General features: G+C 39.9%; 4 protein-coding genes across 4 annotated transcripts; 2 read left to right on the top strand and 2 right to left on the bottom strand.

The window, feature by feature from the left end:
* Positions 1–1253: 1253 nt before the first annotated feature.
* On the top strand, positions 1254–4187 carry PKNH_0933200 (protein phosphatase PPM8, putative; the record flags this gene model as incomplete). Its single annotated transcript, XM_002259321.1, has 1 exon — positions 1254–4187. The coding sequence occupies one exon, from the start codon at positions 1254–1256 to the stop codon at positions 4185–4187; it is 2934 nt and encodes a 977-aa protein (XP_002259357.1).
* A 1006-nt stretch (positions 4188–5193) lies between these two features.
* PKNH_0933100 (conserved Plasmodium protein, unknown function) lies at positions 5194–7194 on the bottom strand (the record flags this gene model as incomplete). The annotated part of the gene is made up of 1 exon (XM_002259320.1): positions 5194–7194. The coding sequence occupies one exon, from the start codon at positions 7192–7194 to the stop codon at positions 5194–5196; it is 2001 nt and encodes a 666-aa protein (XP_002259356.1).
* Positions 7195–8273: 1079 nt separating this feature from the next.
* Positions 8274–9827, bottom strand: PKNH_0933000 (coatomer subunit delta, putative; the record flags this gene model as incomplete). The annotated part of the gene is made up of 1 exon (XM_002259319.1): positions 8274–9827. The coding sequence occupies one exon, from the start codon at positions 9825–9827 to the stop codon at positions 8274–8276; it is 1554 nt and encodes a 517-aa protein (XP_002259355.1).
* A 1861-nt stretch (positions 9828–11688) lies between these two features.
* Positions 11689–16453, top strand: PKNH_0932900 (DNA-directed RNA polymerase I subunit RPA2, putative; the record flags this gene model as incomplete). Its single annotated transcript, XM_002259318.1, has 2 exons — positions 11689–13222; positions 13368–16453. 2 exons carry the CDS (start codon positions 11689–11691, stop codon positions 16451–16453), a joined length of 4620 nt encoding a protein of 1539 aa, XP_002259354.1.
* Positions 16454–17949: the final 1496 nt, after the last annotated feature.

The following is a 17949-nucleotide window of genomic DNA, read 5'->3' as shown; positions in this document are numbered from 1 at the left end:
TTTTTATTTGAATAAAGAACTCACCAAATTTTGCTTCATTTGACCGAGTAGTAATTAGCTTCCGCTTCGTTTCGCATTGCAATTCGTTTGTTTTACTTTGCACATTTTTTTTTTTTTTTTTTTCTGCTTCCCCCTTTTTATTTTAAAAAAACATTGTTTCAAATGGACGATCGAAGGAAAAGGGGAAAACATTCGCACGATTTGTCTCTGTAGTAAAAAAGTTATGTTTACATAATAAGATTCTCTATACCCACACTTTTTCAGAAGCAAAGAAACGCCACGTGTACGTATGTTTGCGTTATGCAGGTATTTTATTAGTAGATAAAATTGCATGTTACGTAAATGTAGTAATGGTATTAGGAAATGTTTGTTGTTTTTTTTTTATTTTTTCATTTTAACCTTCCACTTGCGTATATAACCTATTCGAATATGTGTACAATTTTACCATTCGCGCAATTTACGTGTACTGTTTTTCCTCTCCCCAAGAGTTTTGCATGAACACGTTTACAACACCTGGACGAGTTTTTTTTTTTTTTCCACAGCTTCAACAGCAGTACGTTGGGCCGGCAACGTAGAAACTTGTGCACATTTATTATATGCGCATATGTGCGTACAAGTGCATTTGCATATACATAATACATGAAGGTTACCTATTCGCCGGCGCTTCCCATTTTTTGGAGAACCCCCCATCTACGTATTTTTTTCAAAAGATAGTGGACGGAGAATGATCGCTCCCCCACTCGAGCACCTTTCCCCCGGCCGAGCGAAGTTTTGTTTACGCAAAATTTTAAATCCATGGTGACCATTTGGTATTCCTTCTTTTGAATTATTCGTGCGATTCTCCACTCCGCCACCGAGCATCATTTTTGCATGCTCTGCTTTTTTCCCGCCACTTATATATATATATATATTTTTACATCCCTTCATCGTTCGCATGGGAACGCACCCAAGTACATTTCTTCCCTGTTATTCTAAGGAGAACATTTATTTCTAGTAAGAGTGGTACATCGTCCTTTTTGCTGCCCCCCAAAATTGGATCTCATTCATTTGAAGGGTGCACCTAAGAGGAAGGAAGAGGAAGGAAGAGGGAGGAAGGAAGGAAAGGAAAAAAGACGTGCAAACATGCACACGCACGAAGGTATCCTTGTACACACACGCATAGTCTTCTCATTGTGCAATCCGCTAAACGAACCAACACACGCGTCCACAACGGCCCCACAGGCCACAAATGATGGTAGCGAAGGACGCCGAAAATGGAAATTAACATTGTAAGTAACGTTTTCAACCTGTACGAGAAGGCCGCGCCGAAGAAAAAATGGCCACTTCTGTTAACGGTTATCACTCTGCTGGCCACGGCATCAGGTCGTGTAAATGCCTCCTCATTTAATTCCACAAAAGAATCAGTAATAAACGAACATAATAATTTTAATGGTCCCGAAGATGAATTCAATTACCCCGATGACGATCCATATGAAGACAGGAGCTTAAGGTTTGGTGGATCTAGGGTGAAATTTGAATATCTGGATGAACTGAACAACTCCTTTTTTACGGAGAATATCAAGAAAATTAGTATGCTTCAATTTCCCGCGAATAAACCCATACAGGACAGATGCTTTGTGCACGAAATAGATATGACTAATGAATTCTTAGAACCCATTGGTAGTTACCAAAGGATAAAACATAGTGAGGACAAATATTTTATTAAAGCCTTCGAAAAAAGCGCAATTAAATATGTTAACACAATTGATCACCTCACCGGTGGTAATTACAATGGACATATGAGCAACACGGCCCTCGAAAGAGGCAAAGGAAAAAGCACAAAGAAGGGAGTACATAGGGAAGGGTTTGCTGGTCCTTCCGTCTTAGGACCAAGGCCACCCTGGGATTCAACAGAGCTAAAGCCTACTCCGGTAGGTGGATCCCTAGTGGGATCATCATCCACGGGATCATCACCCACATGGTCATCATCCACGGGATCATCACCCACATGGTCATCATCCACGGGATCATCACCCACATGGTCATCATCCACGGGATCGTCACCCACATGGTCATCATCCACATGGTCATCATCAACGGGATCATCATCCACGGGATCATCGCCCACATGGTCATCATCCACGGGATCATCGCCCACATGGTCATCATCCACGGGATCATCGCCCACATGGTCATCATCCACGGGATCGTCATCCGCAGGGTCATCATCCATGGGATCATCGCCCACATGGTCATCATCCACAGGGTCGTCATCCACAGGGTCATCATCCACAGGGTCATCATCCATGGGATCGTCATCTACAGGGTCATCTGTAGAAATGTCTAACCCAGATAATGGCTCGACCACATCTGGGTCCTCGATACAAGCACCCTCGACCACTAAGTCGCCTCAGGCTTTTGTGCAAACGAAGGCAACCGGAAAAACTACAGAACCAACAACCGATCCGATGAATATGGATTCTGGAGAGGGCGCAACAGAGGAAGCAGCAGAAAATGTGCCAGACAAAGAAACACCCAATGCGGCAGACAACGCCACCGAGAACACCTCCGACAAAGTCGTCGAAAATGTGGAACCTGTAGGAGGCGATGCATCGGTGAAAAGTATGGAAGAAGGATCTGCGGAAAGTGCAAAAGCACCAGTTGCCGAAAATGCAGAATCTACCGCAACAGAGGCAACCCCGTCAACCTCAGAATCTATGGCAACAGAGGCATCCCCGTCAACCTCAACACCTGCCGCAACAGAGGCAACCCCTTCAACCTCAGCATCTACCGCAACAGAGGCAATCCCTTCAACCTCAGCATCTACCGCAACAGAGGCAACCCCTTCAACCTCAGCATCTACCGCAACAGAGGCAACCCCTTCAACCTCAGCATCTACCGCAACAGAGGCAACCCCTTCAACCTCAGCATCTACCGCAACAGAGGCAACCCCTTCAACCTCAGCATCTACCGCAACAGAGGCAACCCCTTCAACCTCAGCATCTACCGCAACAGAGGCAACCCCTTCAACCTCAGCATCTACCGCAACAGAGGCAACCCCTTCAACCTCAGCATCTACCGCAACAGAGGCAACCCCTTCAACCTCAACATCTGCTAATGAGGGAGCCCAAACAGGTGAAGGTAGTAGCACACAAGGTCCATCAATAATGAAACCGAGCGATTACCTAAACGAACAAGAAATATCGAGCAAGGCATTCGAGAGGTATAGCCAATATTATGACGAAATGAGAACCTTTAATGAATCATTCCTCTTCGCTGCAGTGATAGATGGTCATGGAGGAGAAGTGATTGCAGACATAGTCAAGAGGTGGCTAGGATTCTACGTGAAGAAACAATTGATGGAAAAGTTAAGAAGTAATGATTACCAGATTTTACCCCCAAGTGATATAGTACAAAGTCTGGAAGAAGCCCACATTCAGCTAGACAATGATATTTTAAGGAAAGCAAAGGAATATTTCTTTAAGGGAGATGTCAAATACACAAGAGTCGGTTCTTGTTCAATCAGTGTCCTCATGGATAAGAACTATTTCTATGTTAGCAACCTAGGAGATTCAAAAGGATTACTAATAAAGAAAGATTCCGTTGTTAGGTTAAATAATATACAGAATGCCAGTGAAATAGCAGAAAGAATGAGATTAGTTCAGGAGCATCCAGACGAAGATGATGTGGTTATGTGTAAAAGATCAGTGAAATATGGAAATAAAAGAATCACTGAAATTTCTAACTTAACTCCACAAAGTGCACATTTTCAAGTGTATAATGTTGGACGATGTTATGTGAAAGGAAGATTACAATGCACAAGGAGTTTTGGAGATTTTTACTTGAAGCAGAAACTTTTTTCATTCGATTACAGGAAAAATAGATTCCTCGTTAAGGAGCCACACTCCTTTCCTTACATTTCTGCCATTCCCGAAGTACTTAAAATAAGGAGAACTGAGGATGATGAATTTCTCGTGTTGTTATCTGATGGTATTTCGGATCACTTAAGTGAGAGGGAAATATACGACATCGTGAAAGACTACAGTTTCTCTGTGAATAAGATATCGCAGATTCTGATTCAGACCGTTTTAGCCAAGGCCGCCCTGCACGAGCGCATGACCCCCAGGGAATTGTTGATGTTCGTTCCCCTCGAGAAGAGAAGGAAGTTCTTCGACGATATGTCGGTGGTTATCATTAAGTTGAAGTGAGGAAGAAATGTGAACAAGCAAGGTGAACATGTCAATATGAACATGCCAACATGAACATGCCAACATGAACATGCCAACATGAACATGCCAACATGAACATGCCAATATGAACATGCCAATATGAACATGTCAAGGATCGAGGCAACCAAACCAATGTACGACTGAGAATCGATTTCCATGATAATCTTGAAAAGGTTCCCTCCTCCTACATTTGTCTTTTTTGCCATGTGAGATTTGTTTTTCACACATAATATTTGTTATTAAAATTCGTACTTTAAAATACACGCACAAAAACACATGCACGTGAAGTTTTTTTTTTTTTTTTTTTTTTTTTCTTTTTCAAAATGCGAAAAGCACAATTTTACTCAATATTTATATTCTGCGTGCAAGCTCAAAAAAAAATATATATTTTTTTTTAGATGTACGCGTATGAATATGCATGCACAGACGCATATGTGTCATCATATTACAAACCCTACCTTTTGTTATTTTTAATGTGATTTTATAAGCTTCTAATAAATTTTAAGATTTCTTTATTTTATTTTATTATTTTATTTTTTTTTTTTGTTTGTTTTTTCTATTCTTTCATTCAAACCGTCATAAACACTTGTAAGAATATACACCATTTTTTAATTTTAATAATGCTATTCTTAAAAAAGCATCTACGTGTTTACGGCGTTAGTCCCATCAGGGGAAGACAATCTACCCCTCCGCGCTGCTTTTCTCTTTTTATTTCTGTCCCTATGTCGACCGGAATGCACACAGTATCCTGTATACAACGCGATGTGCTCTAAGAAGGCGTAATTTATCTCTCGTGGGTAAATTTTTGTAAAAGTTCACTTGAAAAAAAATGAACTGTCTAACTTGTTACTTGGCACGGGTGGCACCTGCTTCTCCGCTTTTTCAACCTATCTCTGATTGCGCACCCCTTGTGTGAAAGCCAAGCGTACACAAACGAACACACATACACACATGTACTTCCCGAGGGGAAGTTATCACAAATGCTCTAACCCTTCTTCTTCTTCACTTTCCCTTTCCCTTTTTTATCACAATTTTTAACGTACACATAAATGTAGTAAAGGAAAAACTTGTTGTACTTAATTATTGATGATTCGGTAGAAGAAATTAAGAACATTTTTATTTTGTAAATATTTTGTATATTGCATTGTTTTGTGCTTAAGCTAAAGGATGTGTCACTCGTACATTTGATATTTATGATTACCAGTTGGTAATACCCATTTAAATGTAGTGTGGCTTTATCTAGGTGGTTTTTCTCCTTATCTGTTTTTAATCCTCCAAATGTACTTTTATATTTTAAGAGCTTCTTATCCGTAACTACCTCTACTTGATAGTCAACATTGTCGTCTGCTGTGGCTTCGAAGATGCGTTTGAGAAGGTTGAGATCTATGATGTCTCTGTAGTGTTCATTTGATAAACTTGCATTAGGGGTACTACCTCCAGGGTGAATTCCTTCATGCACGTCGGGGCTGGACACACTTCCATGCTTAGCCTCTACGCGCGAACCACTCTCATTCAGTTCCTCAGGTACATCGCTGCGCTCGTTATTTGCAGCGTCATTTCGTATATCCGCGTTGATATTTGGAATGATACTACCACTGACGATTGAACCCCCCTGTGTCGTCTCCCCCTCTGGTGTTTTCTTCTTCCTTTCTAGCACGCACAAAACATTGTCCTCGCTTATGCACAAGTCTTGGGGCTCCATGCCCTCAGCTAAATTTCTTCTAAAAGAGTTCACTTTTTCGATGACCATTTCGACATACATCTGGAGGAACAAACTCCTGTATAGGATCTGCTCATCCGAGGTGGAGAAAAAATTGTTCTTATGGAAGTACCCCTGGTAGAGTAGGTGTTCATATGATATAAGTTTGAAAATATCAAAAATGTTTTCCCTCTCATTTTCTTCAAAGAACTTTTTTATTTTTTTCACTTTGTTTTTTCTGCGTGTCTGCATTTTGAAGTTTTTGAAAATATCCTTTCTGAGCTTTTCCACGAGGCTTCCCCCGCTGGGCACGAACCCTGGTTGATTAGACAGCGGAGTTTTCTGCACCTTCTGCGATTCTTCCCCCAGGTCACCTTCCCACTCCTTCATCATATTCTCCAACTTTTCATACACCCTAAGGAGCAGTCCCCCTGTGCTGCAGGTCTCTTCGCCCATTTTCCCCCCAACACGATTCTCGCTTTCCGCACTTTGCACAACCTCTTTGGCGTCTTTTTCTTCCTTTCGTTTTTCCGCAGACATGTTGGTAATTCCCCCTTTTTCATTTGGCACAAATAAAAAATCGAACAAATTTTTAGTAGTACCCCTTGTGTTATCTTCCTTCTTTGTATCCTCCCCAATTTTCTCCCCAACGGAGTTAACGTAAAACATGTAGCCGTAGCCATCCATCGTATTGTTTATAAAGTACCCGACGTAGAGAAACGGATAAAAGTAGTACACGCCAAAACCATTAAACATATTATTGTCAAACTCTCCTATGTATATATTCACCTCCTTCAAGGGTACATATAAAAAATTTTTAAAGTTTTTTGTTGACCCCTGGTTGATGGAGTCCTTTTCCCTAGACAAGGCATGGTGTATATTCATGTAGTAAAATAAGTTGTGAATATTTTTGTACTTTATCCATATGCCTTTTCTGTAATTACCCTTTTGGAAATATCCTACAAAAATTTCGTTCGCTCTGATGTACTTTCCCTGACCATGGAAAATGATGCCTCTCCCGGGGGACCCCTCCTGACTAGAGTTCTTGTCCAAGGAGATATTTTCAGTGCTTATATCTTCTACCGCCCCATCATTAGTGTCCCCATGCGGATCCTCATTTGTATCCCCGTTTTTACACCCCTTTATGTTTCCATGTTTTCCTTTATTCAAAGTGGCCCCACTCTCCGCGAGCACTTTATCATGACTGGGTTCATCCTCCAGAATATACTCCCCGACGTACAGCGTGCAGTCCCGGTAAAAGCATCCTTTCAACGCCTTCTCGTTCATTAACTTGACACAATATATTGTAATAAATTTTCCTTCTTCCAGGACGAATCCACTTCTTTGTTCGATCCTCTATCTAGCAAGCTATGCACAGTGATAACTTGATGATGGAATTTTCTTTTTTTAAAGCTTTCTTTTCACCCCTTTTTTGTTCATTAGCACACGTCCAAATGAGGTGAGCATTTATTCCCTTCCACTACTGAAGTGATTTGGTAAGGCGGTTTATTACTCCCCTCCCACAGTGTTACCCTGCGAGAAAAAAAGACAAGCGTAGATTTGTGTGCATAGTTTTACGAGCACAAGGATAGGAGGGGATACATCGAAGGGACCCATGAAGTTACGAACGCGAAGGAGATCTGATCCTCCATGATACGACTCTCCCATATTGTATTCACACATATAGTGGTCAGAGGTCTTCCTACCGTGGCTTTTCCCATAATAAAATGCACAAAAGAAGAAAAAAAAAAAAAAAAAAAAGTAGGGATTCTTCCCATCCCAGAACGTATTCGTATCACTGCTTCTCTGTGCACATTAGGGGGAGAGTACACTTTTTAAGCTTTAAAATGGCATTTTCCTTTTCCTTCAAAAATGCATACGCTCAAATGGGAAGCCATGCGGGGGTACAATTATAGAAAGAACGCATTAAATGATTTCACCCCAATGTAGCTATTCTTATAGAGCACACCCTTTGGACCTCCCCTCAGTCTTTGTAATCGTATGCTTACTTTTCTTTTCTTTGCATGAATTTATATGACCCCATGGAGGTGCAGAGAGCCAACACCATCCCGTGGGCACGTACGGAGGGGAAAGGGATAACGTGCTGCGACGATCATCCCTGCATAAAAATGACACGTATTAAATGGATGGCCGGTCGAGGGATCTTCTCCCTCAGGATCCAATTAAGCTGCACTATGCCTTTTTAATAGTTTGAAATGAATCGATATGACAAAAAAAAAAAAAAAAAAAGAGAATAAGGTGGGCACAAAATGGGTATGCAATTTGGCACAAAAACGGGTCATAATTGATCTTGCCCGTTATAGTGGGAGGCACACCTGGTATGCCGGTTTCCGCATCGGAACAAGCTACTTGTTGATGGTGAAGAGGTAAGTAATATTCTTCTTAATTTCATACTCGATATCTTCGTGTGTATCCTCGTCAAAGATCTTCAAGACGTTCAATTTGTGCGCCAGTATGTTTGATTTGGCCTCAACAGAGAAGGGGAAAACGCTCTCAGGTTTTGATTGAATGGAAATTTCAATTTGACAATTCTGGTTGCTCTTTAGAGCATCTACCTTCCAGGCCAGCAGAATACCATCATGTTCGATAATTCCTTTGTCCTTGCTCATAATTTGTGGCTTACTAGAAGAGGGACACATTAAATTCACGTTCAAGTCGTATATCACATCATCAGGGTTTTTTCTTTTATTTTCAATTTCTAAATTTAGGAGAGTACTTTCATTGTCTTCACATGGCCAGCAACTAATGTTAAGTGGTATATACGAATCATTCAGGTGATTTATTTTCCACTTGAGTAAAGGATAAGTTGTATTTACTCTAAAATTTTTCCCTTTATCTTTTAATTCTAGTACATTAGAATTATATTTGCTTTTGTCTAATATGGGGTGTATCTTGGCTTTATCAGAATACTCATTATCCAATTCTATGATAACTTTGGAATACTTGTGATTATTTATTTGCATGTTAAAAGTTCCTTGGATGTCTAAATCGCACAGAGTTCCTTCTGAACTTAGTGTACATATAATATTTTCAGTTATAACTATATTGATAGGCTTATCAAAGAGGGCATTTACATTTATGTTTGGCTTGTTCAGCATTTTATTATTGTCTACTACGTTTAGGATTTTCACTTGCTCCTTTTTCGTAGCGATTTGCATTCCTCTATATGCATTGAAGCTTTCATCTAGGATAATATCACTACTGGGCTCCTCCGTTTTGTATAGAAAGTGGTCCATCATGTTCGTGTTATAACCCATGTTACTGTTATAACCCATATTGGTGTTAAAACCCATGTTACTGTTAAAACCCATGTTATTGTTGTAATCCGCATTTGTGATGATGTCATTGGAGAGAAAACTGTTACTACCAGCTTTGCCCTGTTTTTGTCTATTCTTTTCCAACTTGGAAGCAATAAATTTCCTTCTCTCTTTTTCCTCCTTCTCCTTATTCTCCCTAATTATGGTCTGTAATTTCTCTTCATGTGATTCCATTTCAATGTACGTTTTTATTTGATTACTGTTTACTATTTCGCGCACTCCATTTTTTATCAACTCATCGATGTAAAATATAATGGTAAAGCATTTCTTCAAAATGGTACTTTCATTGATGTTGCCCTGGCATAGGTCTTGAATTATCTGACTAAGCACCTTAATTATTTCCAAATCCTCTATAATGTTAGAATTTATGTTCGTTATTAGGAATATATAAATGCTATCCAGAGGCTGGTACACATATCTCACTTTGTCCGTTTCTATATATGTGTGGTCGCTCCTCTCCCGTTCTATTAGATTGTGAAACGGAATGGTCAGAGAATCCAAGTCATATTTGCTTATGTTCTGGAACTGCCGCGAAACCAAAATTTTGCTCTTTGTGCTTATGACCGCGCTTAATACAGTCATTCTCGCCCCCTTGGTTATTCGACAGGTTGGGTTGCCACTGCGCTTTTAGGTATATCTCGCGTTGTTACGCCAAACTGGTTATATAGTACTATTCTGTTATCGCATTCAAGAAATGCCAATGTGGTTACGTGTAAGGATACCTGAACACACGGAAAGCAAATAACACTGAGATGGGGGAGGAGCAATGATAAAGTGTCCTACCCATATGATTGAGAAAAAAAAACAAATAGGAAGATTAAATATTGTGCGAAGAAGCGGTCACATGCTTTTAACACGCAGTTCAGGTCATAGCATCATGAATAAAAAAGGGAAAAAAAGAATCTTTCTGCTATCCCCCCCCCAAGAAAAAAAAAAAAAAAAAAAAAGAACACTTAAAAATTCATATGGGTGAATATACATACGTACGTCATCATATGCATACGGTCTGTATACCCGTGAGATATGCAAACGGAGTGGAAGCAATAGGGGGGGGGGGGCAAACTTAAACAGGATGGTTGGCACATAAAAAAGGAGCAAGTTCAAATTCCATGGAAAGAAAAATAATGCATAATCGCGCGATAAAAGGGTAATGTGTATTTTGCGGTTCGAGCAAAGGGAAATGCTAATACGAAAAATTAGTGCAAGCAAAAAGTTCGTCGTTCGTAAACATACGGACTTGTGCGGTAGAGGAGACTGGTTTTGCTCGCTAATGTGCCATCCTTCGCGCGCGTGCCTAGCCTAATGCAAGAACGGGAAGGAAAAAAAAAAAAAAAAAAAAAAAAAAAAGAAATATAAACATAAATGTGATATGCGCAATAACAACAAATAGTAGTTATACGTGTGGTGCCCGTTTATATACATTCATTATATATATGCGGCCATTCGCATGGGCGCGAGGTTTCAAAAAAAAAAAAAAAAAAGAGCAACGGCAAAATGCCGCAATAACGGAGTAACCCAGAAAAATCAGGGGACAATAATTTGCCCCCCTAACATGTAGCGTCAGTATAGAAAATTTTTTTTTTTTTTTTTTTATTGGCTCATTCTTCGTGCTCGTTCAATATGCCACTTGTTGTAAAGCAAATTTCCAAAAAACAAAAATAAATAAAATAAAATAAAATAAAATACGCAAGAACAGTAGCTACACTAATGCGTATGATGTTTGCCACTTTTTTAGCGCTTTTAAATTAACTTCATTTTATTCGTGTGGCCTGCATTTTGCGACATCATTTAATGAACGTTTCGTAATTTTACGGCAAGTTTGCGTTAGGCCAGTTTTCTCCGATTGTTTTGTGCATCCCGTGGATGCTCCATCGGATAGAGAGAACTGACCAAGTTGAACGACGAAATTGGGTATTCTTAAACGTTTCCCTGAAGAGCCTTTTGTAAATTCCTTCCGTGCAGGACAACGCAGAAAAGCACAGGACAATTTTTGTTTTCCCTTTTTAAGCCATCCTATTTTTGATCATACCGACGGGGTCAGTAAACGTTTCAGCGTTGTGACATTTTCTCCCCATTTTTTCTGTCTGCGCAAAATTTGTTCTTTGTTATATTCTTCACACCCCAAAAGAGCATTATAAAATTGGCACCAACTTAACCTGTTCTGTGTTGTGAATTAACCCCCCCCAAAATTATGAAAACGCGTTGACGGATAGAATCTCGGTAGTTGTTACTATTTACGGCTAACAGGGGGGGGTTAGGCGAAGTTGTTCATCCACGTAGAAAGGTCCATACTGCAGTAGGTTATCACGTGCGAACCCACGAAAAGGGGCGCGTCTGTGATCGAGTACACAGCTAAGGCCCCTTGTAGGAGGAACGGCGAGCATATAAATAAACATTCACATAAGTGAGAGAGAGAAAAAGAAAAAAAAAAGCGTAACGGAAGATGATGCAGAACAAGCAAGGAGTGAGCGGTAGGCTCGGTGGAGCCTCGCGCGTGAACAAAACCAACGGAATCGTTGGAGACAACCCAAGTGTCAGCCCCCCTGCGGCGGAGGCGGAGGATTTAAAAAAAATAAACCTGAAAATCACTGATGAGGAAATCAGGATGCATCTGAAAATAATCGAGGCACTGTACCCTAACATGAAGCCCAAAGTAGATAAACTAATAAACGGGACGTATAACATTTTCACCAAATTTCTAATACAATCTCATATAGATGACTACAACTCCTTCGTAAATGTGTACCTGAAGAACATGCCTGAGAACATTCCAGTGGTGGAATTCTCCCCCAAAATAAACACATACGCTACGCAAAACTTTAACAGTAAATCAACAGATTCGATAAAATTCTACGTAAGTGACATAAGAATAAGAAACCCCGTGTTGAAAAACGATAAGGGCGAAACAAGAAACGACTATCCCTATCTGTGTAAACTATCAGCCAGAACATATGAAGGAGAAATTACATTAAAAATAAACAGAAAAACGAATGATGAAATAATTAGCACGACAGTGAGTGCAGGAACCATCCCTGTGATGGTATTGTCAAATCTGTGTAATTTGAGTAGCTTAAGTAAAAAGATGCTCCCTCAAAAGGGAGAAGACGAAAGTCTATTAGGAGGATTCTTCGTCATCTCAGGACATTTAAAAGTTATAAGATATGTAATTCATCCAAAGTATAATACTATTCTACTTAATGATGAAAATAAAGTCCACATGAATTGCCTACTAAATGATAATTCAGTTTATGTAAACTTTTTGTCTTGTCCCAAATTTGATTTCTTTACCTATGGAGCTAGATACCAAAATTCCCTCATGGTAGTCCCTCTGCATATTATTCTGTTACTTCTAAGTCCCATCAAGAAAAAAAGTTACTTATTCAATAAAATGAAAATGGGAATAAAAAATGAAAATGCAGTAAAGTATATTGAACAGTATATCCAGTCCATATTTATGAAAAATGGACTAAACGAAAAAGAAGTCTTCGAAAAATATAATTTGAAGTATCTAGGCAACAGTTCCTATTTCAGGAGGGGAATATTTCGTTATAATGTCGCCCCTGGTGAGAGAAAAGGTAAAATAATTCTCAGGTATGCGATTCTACCTCACATCCAGAGCTACTCAGAGAAATTCGAAACGATTTGCATGATGTTTAAGACATTAATTTTTAGCAAGTTTAAGTTAATGGCGAAAATTAATAAGGACTCTCTTGAAAACCATGCAGTCACCACTTGTAGCCATTTGCTGTCAAACTTGTTGAAGGAACAAATTCTCACTTGCCTCGGCCGCTTAGTTTTCAGATATAGCAGAAATTTTTACAAATTTTATGAGAAAAAATATGATTCATTTAAGGTCATGGTGAAGCAGATTTACCTTCGTTACAAGGAGATGGTTATGGACGAACTGGACGAGAAGCACCTCAACATGGTGCCGCTGGAGGGTGATGACTCGGATATTTCCAAGGCAGCAGATTCAGGTGAGCAGAGGGTGACTCCGTGTGCATGCACGAGCCCGTGCATCAGGATATGATAGACCCTTATACATCCCTAGGCTAACTCTTTCGCATAGATAGACAAACTGTTGTACATTTTTTTAATTCTTCTCCCCCCCCCCTCCCTCAGGTAACCAGCTCGCCATGAGCAATAAAAGCGAAGCAGTGAAAAAACTAAAATCCATCTTCATGGACGAGAAGGAAAAGCTCTTCAGCAGCGTCGAGAGCTATATTCAGGAGCTTTACAACGACAACAATCTCTTCGTAGATATTTCAAAGAGTTTCATAACGCTCACTATGCCCATCATATTCTTTTTCAAAACGGGGAATATTTCTTCAGAAAATATAGGGTATCAGCAAAGAAGTGGATGGGTCATCGGAGCAGACGAAATTAACAGTCTCCGATTTATTACCAATTTTAGAGCAATACATAGAGGATGTTTTTTTCAGGAAGTTAAAGTTTTAAGTCCAAGAAAATTACTGGGAGAAGCATGGGGGTTTATATGTCCCGTCCATACGCCTGACGGTTCCCCTTGCGGTTTGCTAAATCATTTGTCTCAATTTAGTTACGTTCACAATTCGGCTAGCAACGAATCACATAAATTGAATATAAAATTGTACTTAAAAAAAATTGGCGTTAACGTAAATCTGGATGATACTAGTGGTATCCCCACAATATATGAAGACCAAACCATCCCCATCCTTGTGGACTCGGTTCCCATAACGTACATAAGTGAGCAAGACTTCAACAGAGTTGTATACAAGTTAAAATATGCCAAGAATCACAACCTCTACAATTTAAAAGCCTACTTTGAAATCAATGCCTACCTGAATGAACCCCTCTTGATGGACTCCATAATAATTAACACCTTCCCCGGGAGATTGATCAGGCCCTTGTTTAATTTAAAAATGAAGTGCATAGAGTACATTTCACCGGCTTATCAACCTTACGTAGCTATTGCCATAAATTACGAACATATCAAGAAGAACAATTTAGCTAGAAAAATGTTAAGGATGAAGGAGCGCTTAGTTCGTTCCAAAAAAGGGACGCAACAAAAAATGACTATAAAGGAGCAGTATTTATTTCATGCCAGGAGGATGAAATTGGCATCCTCCTCAAAGGGAAATGCTCTGCAAAATAGCAGTCCTGTGAAGGAGGATTCTGGGGCGTCGGAATCGAAGATTAGCAGAAAAGTGTTGCAACTTCTGGAAGATTCTGAAAACAAGGAGAGGGAACATACTGATAGCCAGGGGGACATTACAGATGGCGAAGACGACTACATAAGCAGCTCAAACTACGACTCGAGCGGGGACTCGTGCGGAGAAGGAAGCGATGATCAAAGCAATCGTCAAAGTGACGACAGAAGCGACAAACGTGAGGGAAAATATCGCCACAGCGTACCTCCCACCTCCTACACAGACAGCGACGAAAATGTAAACCTTGACATCTACGAGCAAATGCCGGAAAAATTCGAATACATGGAATTGAAGGAGACCTCTTTCCTGTCCTTCTTGGGATCCCTGACCCCGTTTTCCGACCACAATCAAAGCCCGCGTAATATTTACCAGTGCCAAATGTTGAAGCAGACGATGGGTATACAAAGCTTAAACATGATGTATACATTCACGAACAAAATTTATAGGATGATAACTCCTCAATATCCACTAGTGGTCACAAGAGATTACGAACTGTATGGAGTGGATAATTTTCCTAGCGGCACGAATGCAGTTGTGGCCATTTTGGCGTACACCGGATACGATATGGAAGATGCACTGATTATAAACAAGTCCAGTGCAGAAAGAGGTATTTTCAGGACCCATATTTACAAAACCATAATTATCGACTTGAAGAAAAATCATGGTGCTGGGGATTTTGCACTAGGAAATAATGTTAGATACACGAACAAAAATGCGGGGACAAATGCAACTAGCGCGAACAGTACCAGCACAGCGAAGAATAATTTAAAATTTCAGTACGAACATATGGGCAAGTTTTTAAATAAGGACGGCTTGCCTCGCGTGCAACAGAAGATGGTGGAGCTCAATCCGCTCTACTCCTATGTCAATAAAGCAAGCGAACTAACCGTGTACGAGAAATTTAAAGAACATGGAGAATATTACGTAGACTGTGTAACTAATTACAAAAGTACGAAGAATCAAATTGGCATCATCCGATTACGCACGACAAGACCACCTCTCGTGGGAGATAAATTTGCATCAAGACATGGACAAAAGGGAGTTGTTTCCAGATTGTTTCCACATGAAGATATGCCCTTTTCGGAAAGTGGTATTGTCCCCGATGTCATTTTCAACCCTCATGGTATACCCTCACGTATGACCATTGGTATGCTTATCGAGAGCATTTGTGGAAAGGCTGCCTGCATGTATGGCAAGAGAATTGACGCCACTCCTTTTAGGAAGTACACCAAACAGAAAAGTTTCAACAATGAGTGGATTGACAACTGTGGCGTTAAGGGATTTCTAGAGCAAGTTAAACAGGGCAAAAATGAAGATGGAAAGGATAGTAGTTCCCACGCTCCTGGGGAGGAGGTTGGCCACAGCCATAAGGGGAAAAAAAAAAATGATATTCCCAAGGGAGAAACCCCAAAGGGCGAAAAAAACAATATCACGTATGACGAAAAAATTGACTACTTCGCAAAGCTGCTGTTAAACAAGGGCTACGATTATTATGGAACGGAGTTATTGTACAGTGGCATATATGGGGTACCCCTCCAAGCGCACATTTTCTTTGGCGTCATTTATTACCAAAGGTTAAGACATATGGCTTATGACAAGGCGCAAGTCAGGCGAACAGGACCAATCTGTAACTTAACCCATCAGCCCTTGAAGGGAAAGAAAAAACATGGAGGAATCAGATTAGGAGAAATGGAACGAGATGGTTTAATATCTCACGGTTGCAGTTTTATAATTAATGAAAGATTTCTCATTAACTCAGATGGACATGAGTGCTTCGTTTGTCCCCAGTGTGGACTAATCCTATCCCCAATTATGCAGTTCACCTGTAGTGGGGAAATGGTTAAGGGGAGAAGCATTGGTGGAAGGAGTAAAGTAGCAGTTTGCAAGTCTTGTGGCGTTTCTTGTAAAATTGTTTATGTCCCCTATGTTTTGCGCTATTTACTAAATGAATTAATCTGCCTAAATATCACCATCCGGCTAAATATCAAGTCGGTGGAGAACATGTTTGATATGAAGTAGGGGGGCTGAGTATCCATCGAATATCGTGCTCATGCGCGTGTGTGCGGTCATTTAGTTATTTTATTTTATTTATTTTTATTTATTTATTTTTATTTATTTATTTTTTTCTTACGTTATGCGTGACCCAAGGACCACGTGTGACCAATTCGATTTGTTTTCGTTCTGCGCGCTAATGTAATGGCGTTCTTTTTTTTTTTTTTTTTGCGTGTAGGATACGGGAAAATGGCCAAGTGGAAACAAAAATACTTTCCACACCCCTATTTTCCGTGCCCATGCACGTATTAAATATATTTTTCCCCTTTTGGCAAAACGGGAAGAAGGAACCGGAAGTGCTGGTCTATGCCTGCACCAGGGCGTAGCTTCCGATGCAAGCCGTTGGGAATAACGGGCTACACATAAACGTGAAGTTAATGCCGGCTACGCTAGAACTTTCCTTTTTGCTAATCCCTCTTTTAACCCTTCTTAATATTCGCAAAAATAATTAGCCTTTTATTTTTTTTTTTTTTAATGCTATAACTCATGTAGACACTTCTTTCAACAGGAGAAGTTTCGTTTTCAAAATTAACCTTTTTAAAATGAAGAACAACGGTATGTTTTGCACTTTTTTTTCAAAATGTAGAAAGTCCTTTTTTTCCCGTTTTCCAAAACGGCGCGGATTTTTTGCCTTTTAAATATCAGACCAACATATAAAATATCACCGCGCTTGGGTAATGTGTGTAAATTCGCATTTTTCGTTTTTTCTCCATTTAAGCGAGGCGAAAAAAAGAGGAATATTTGACGAGGGAAAGATGCTTCATGTCGCCGCGGCCAGGCTTCCGCAGTCGGTAATCCATACATATACTCATATATATACATTTTTGCACATTTACCCGTTTGGCCAGCAGAGGGGAAAAAAAAACTCTTTTAAATACCCTCATTTGGTCCACTTCCATAAAAAGGAGTTCCTTTGTGGGGACATTTGCTCATTCCACCCATCAATCATCTAGGTGATACCAAAGTGGAATTACGTTCCAATGAGTATTTTTCTTTTTTTCTCGTGTCGCTCAAGCATAGTTCTGTACATAACTGTGCAACGTTATCATGGAACAAAAAAAAAAAAAAAAAAAATGTTGCAAAAACGTTTCTCGCAAAATGTGAAAAATGTTGATCGCCATAGTTCTACATGTATGAAATTCCGTGCAGTTAAGCATTTTTTTTTTTTTTTTGCAGGAAGAGGTGGCAATAACATGGAAATGTGCATCATCACGTGTGCATACGAACATGAATAAATGAATATATTTTTTTATACAAGTAACTACACCTATATCTATATGCATATCTCAGTATATGTGCGCAAACAAGCTTAAAATTGAAAAGGACCAGTAAAAGATGATGGCACCCACAACTGTTCGTCAAACTTTTGCAAATTCTCACTAAAGTGCAGAAGTGTTCAATTTGGGAGGTGGATAAGGCTTTCCCCCAAAGTACGTTATTTTTAGGGGCAAAATGTTCCGCTC

The sequence above is a fragment of the Plasmodium knowlesi genome (assembly GCF_000006355.2).
Source record: "Plasmodium knowlesi strain H genome assembly, chromosome: 9".
NCBI lineage: Eukaryota > Apicomplexa > Aconoidasida > Haemosporida > Plasmodiidae > Plasmodium > Plasmodium knowlesi.
The sequence above is the reverse complement of the archived record's forward strand: the minus strand, read 5'-3'. Positions and strand labels throughout refer to the sequence as shown.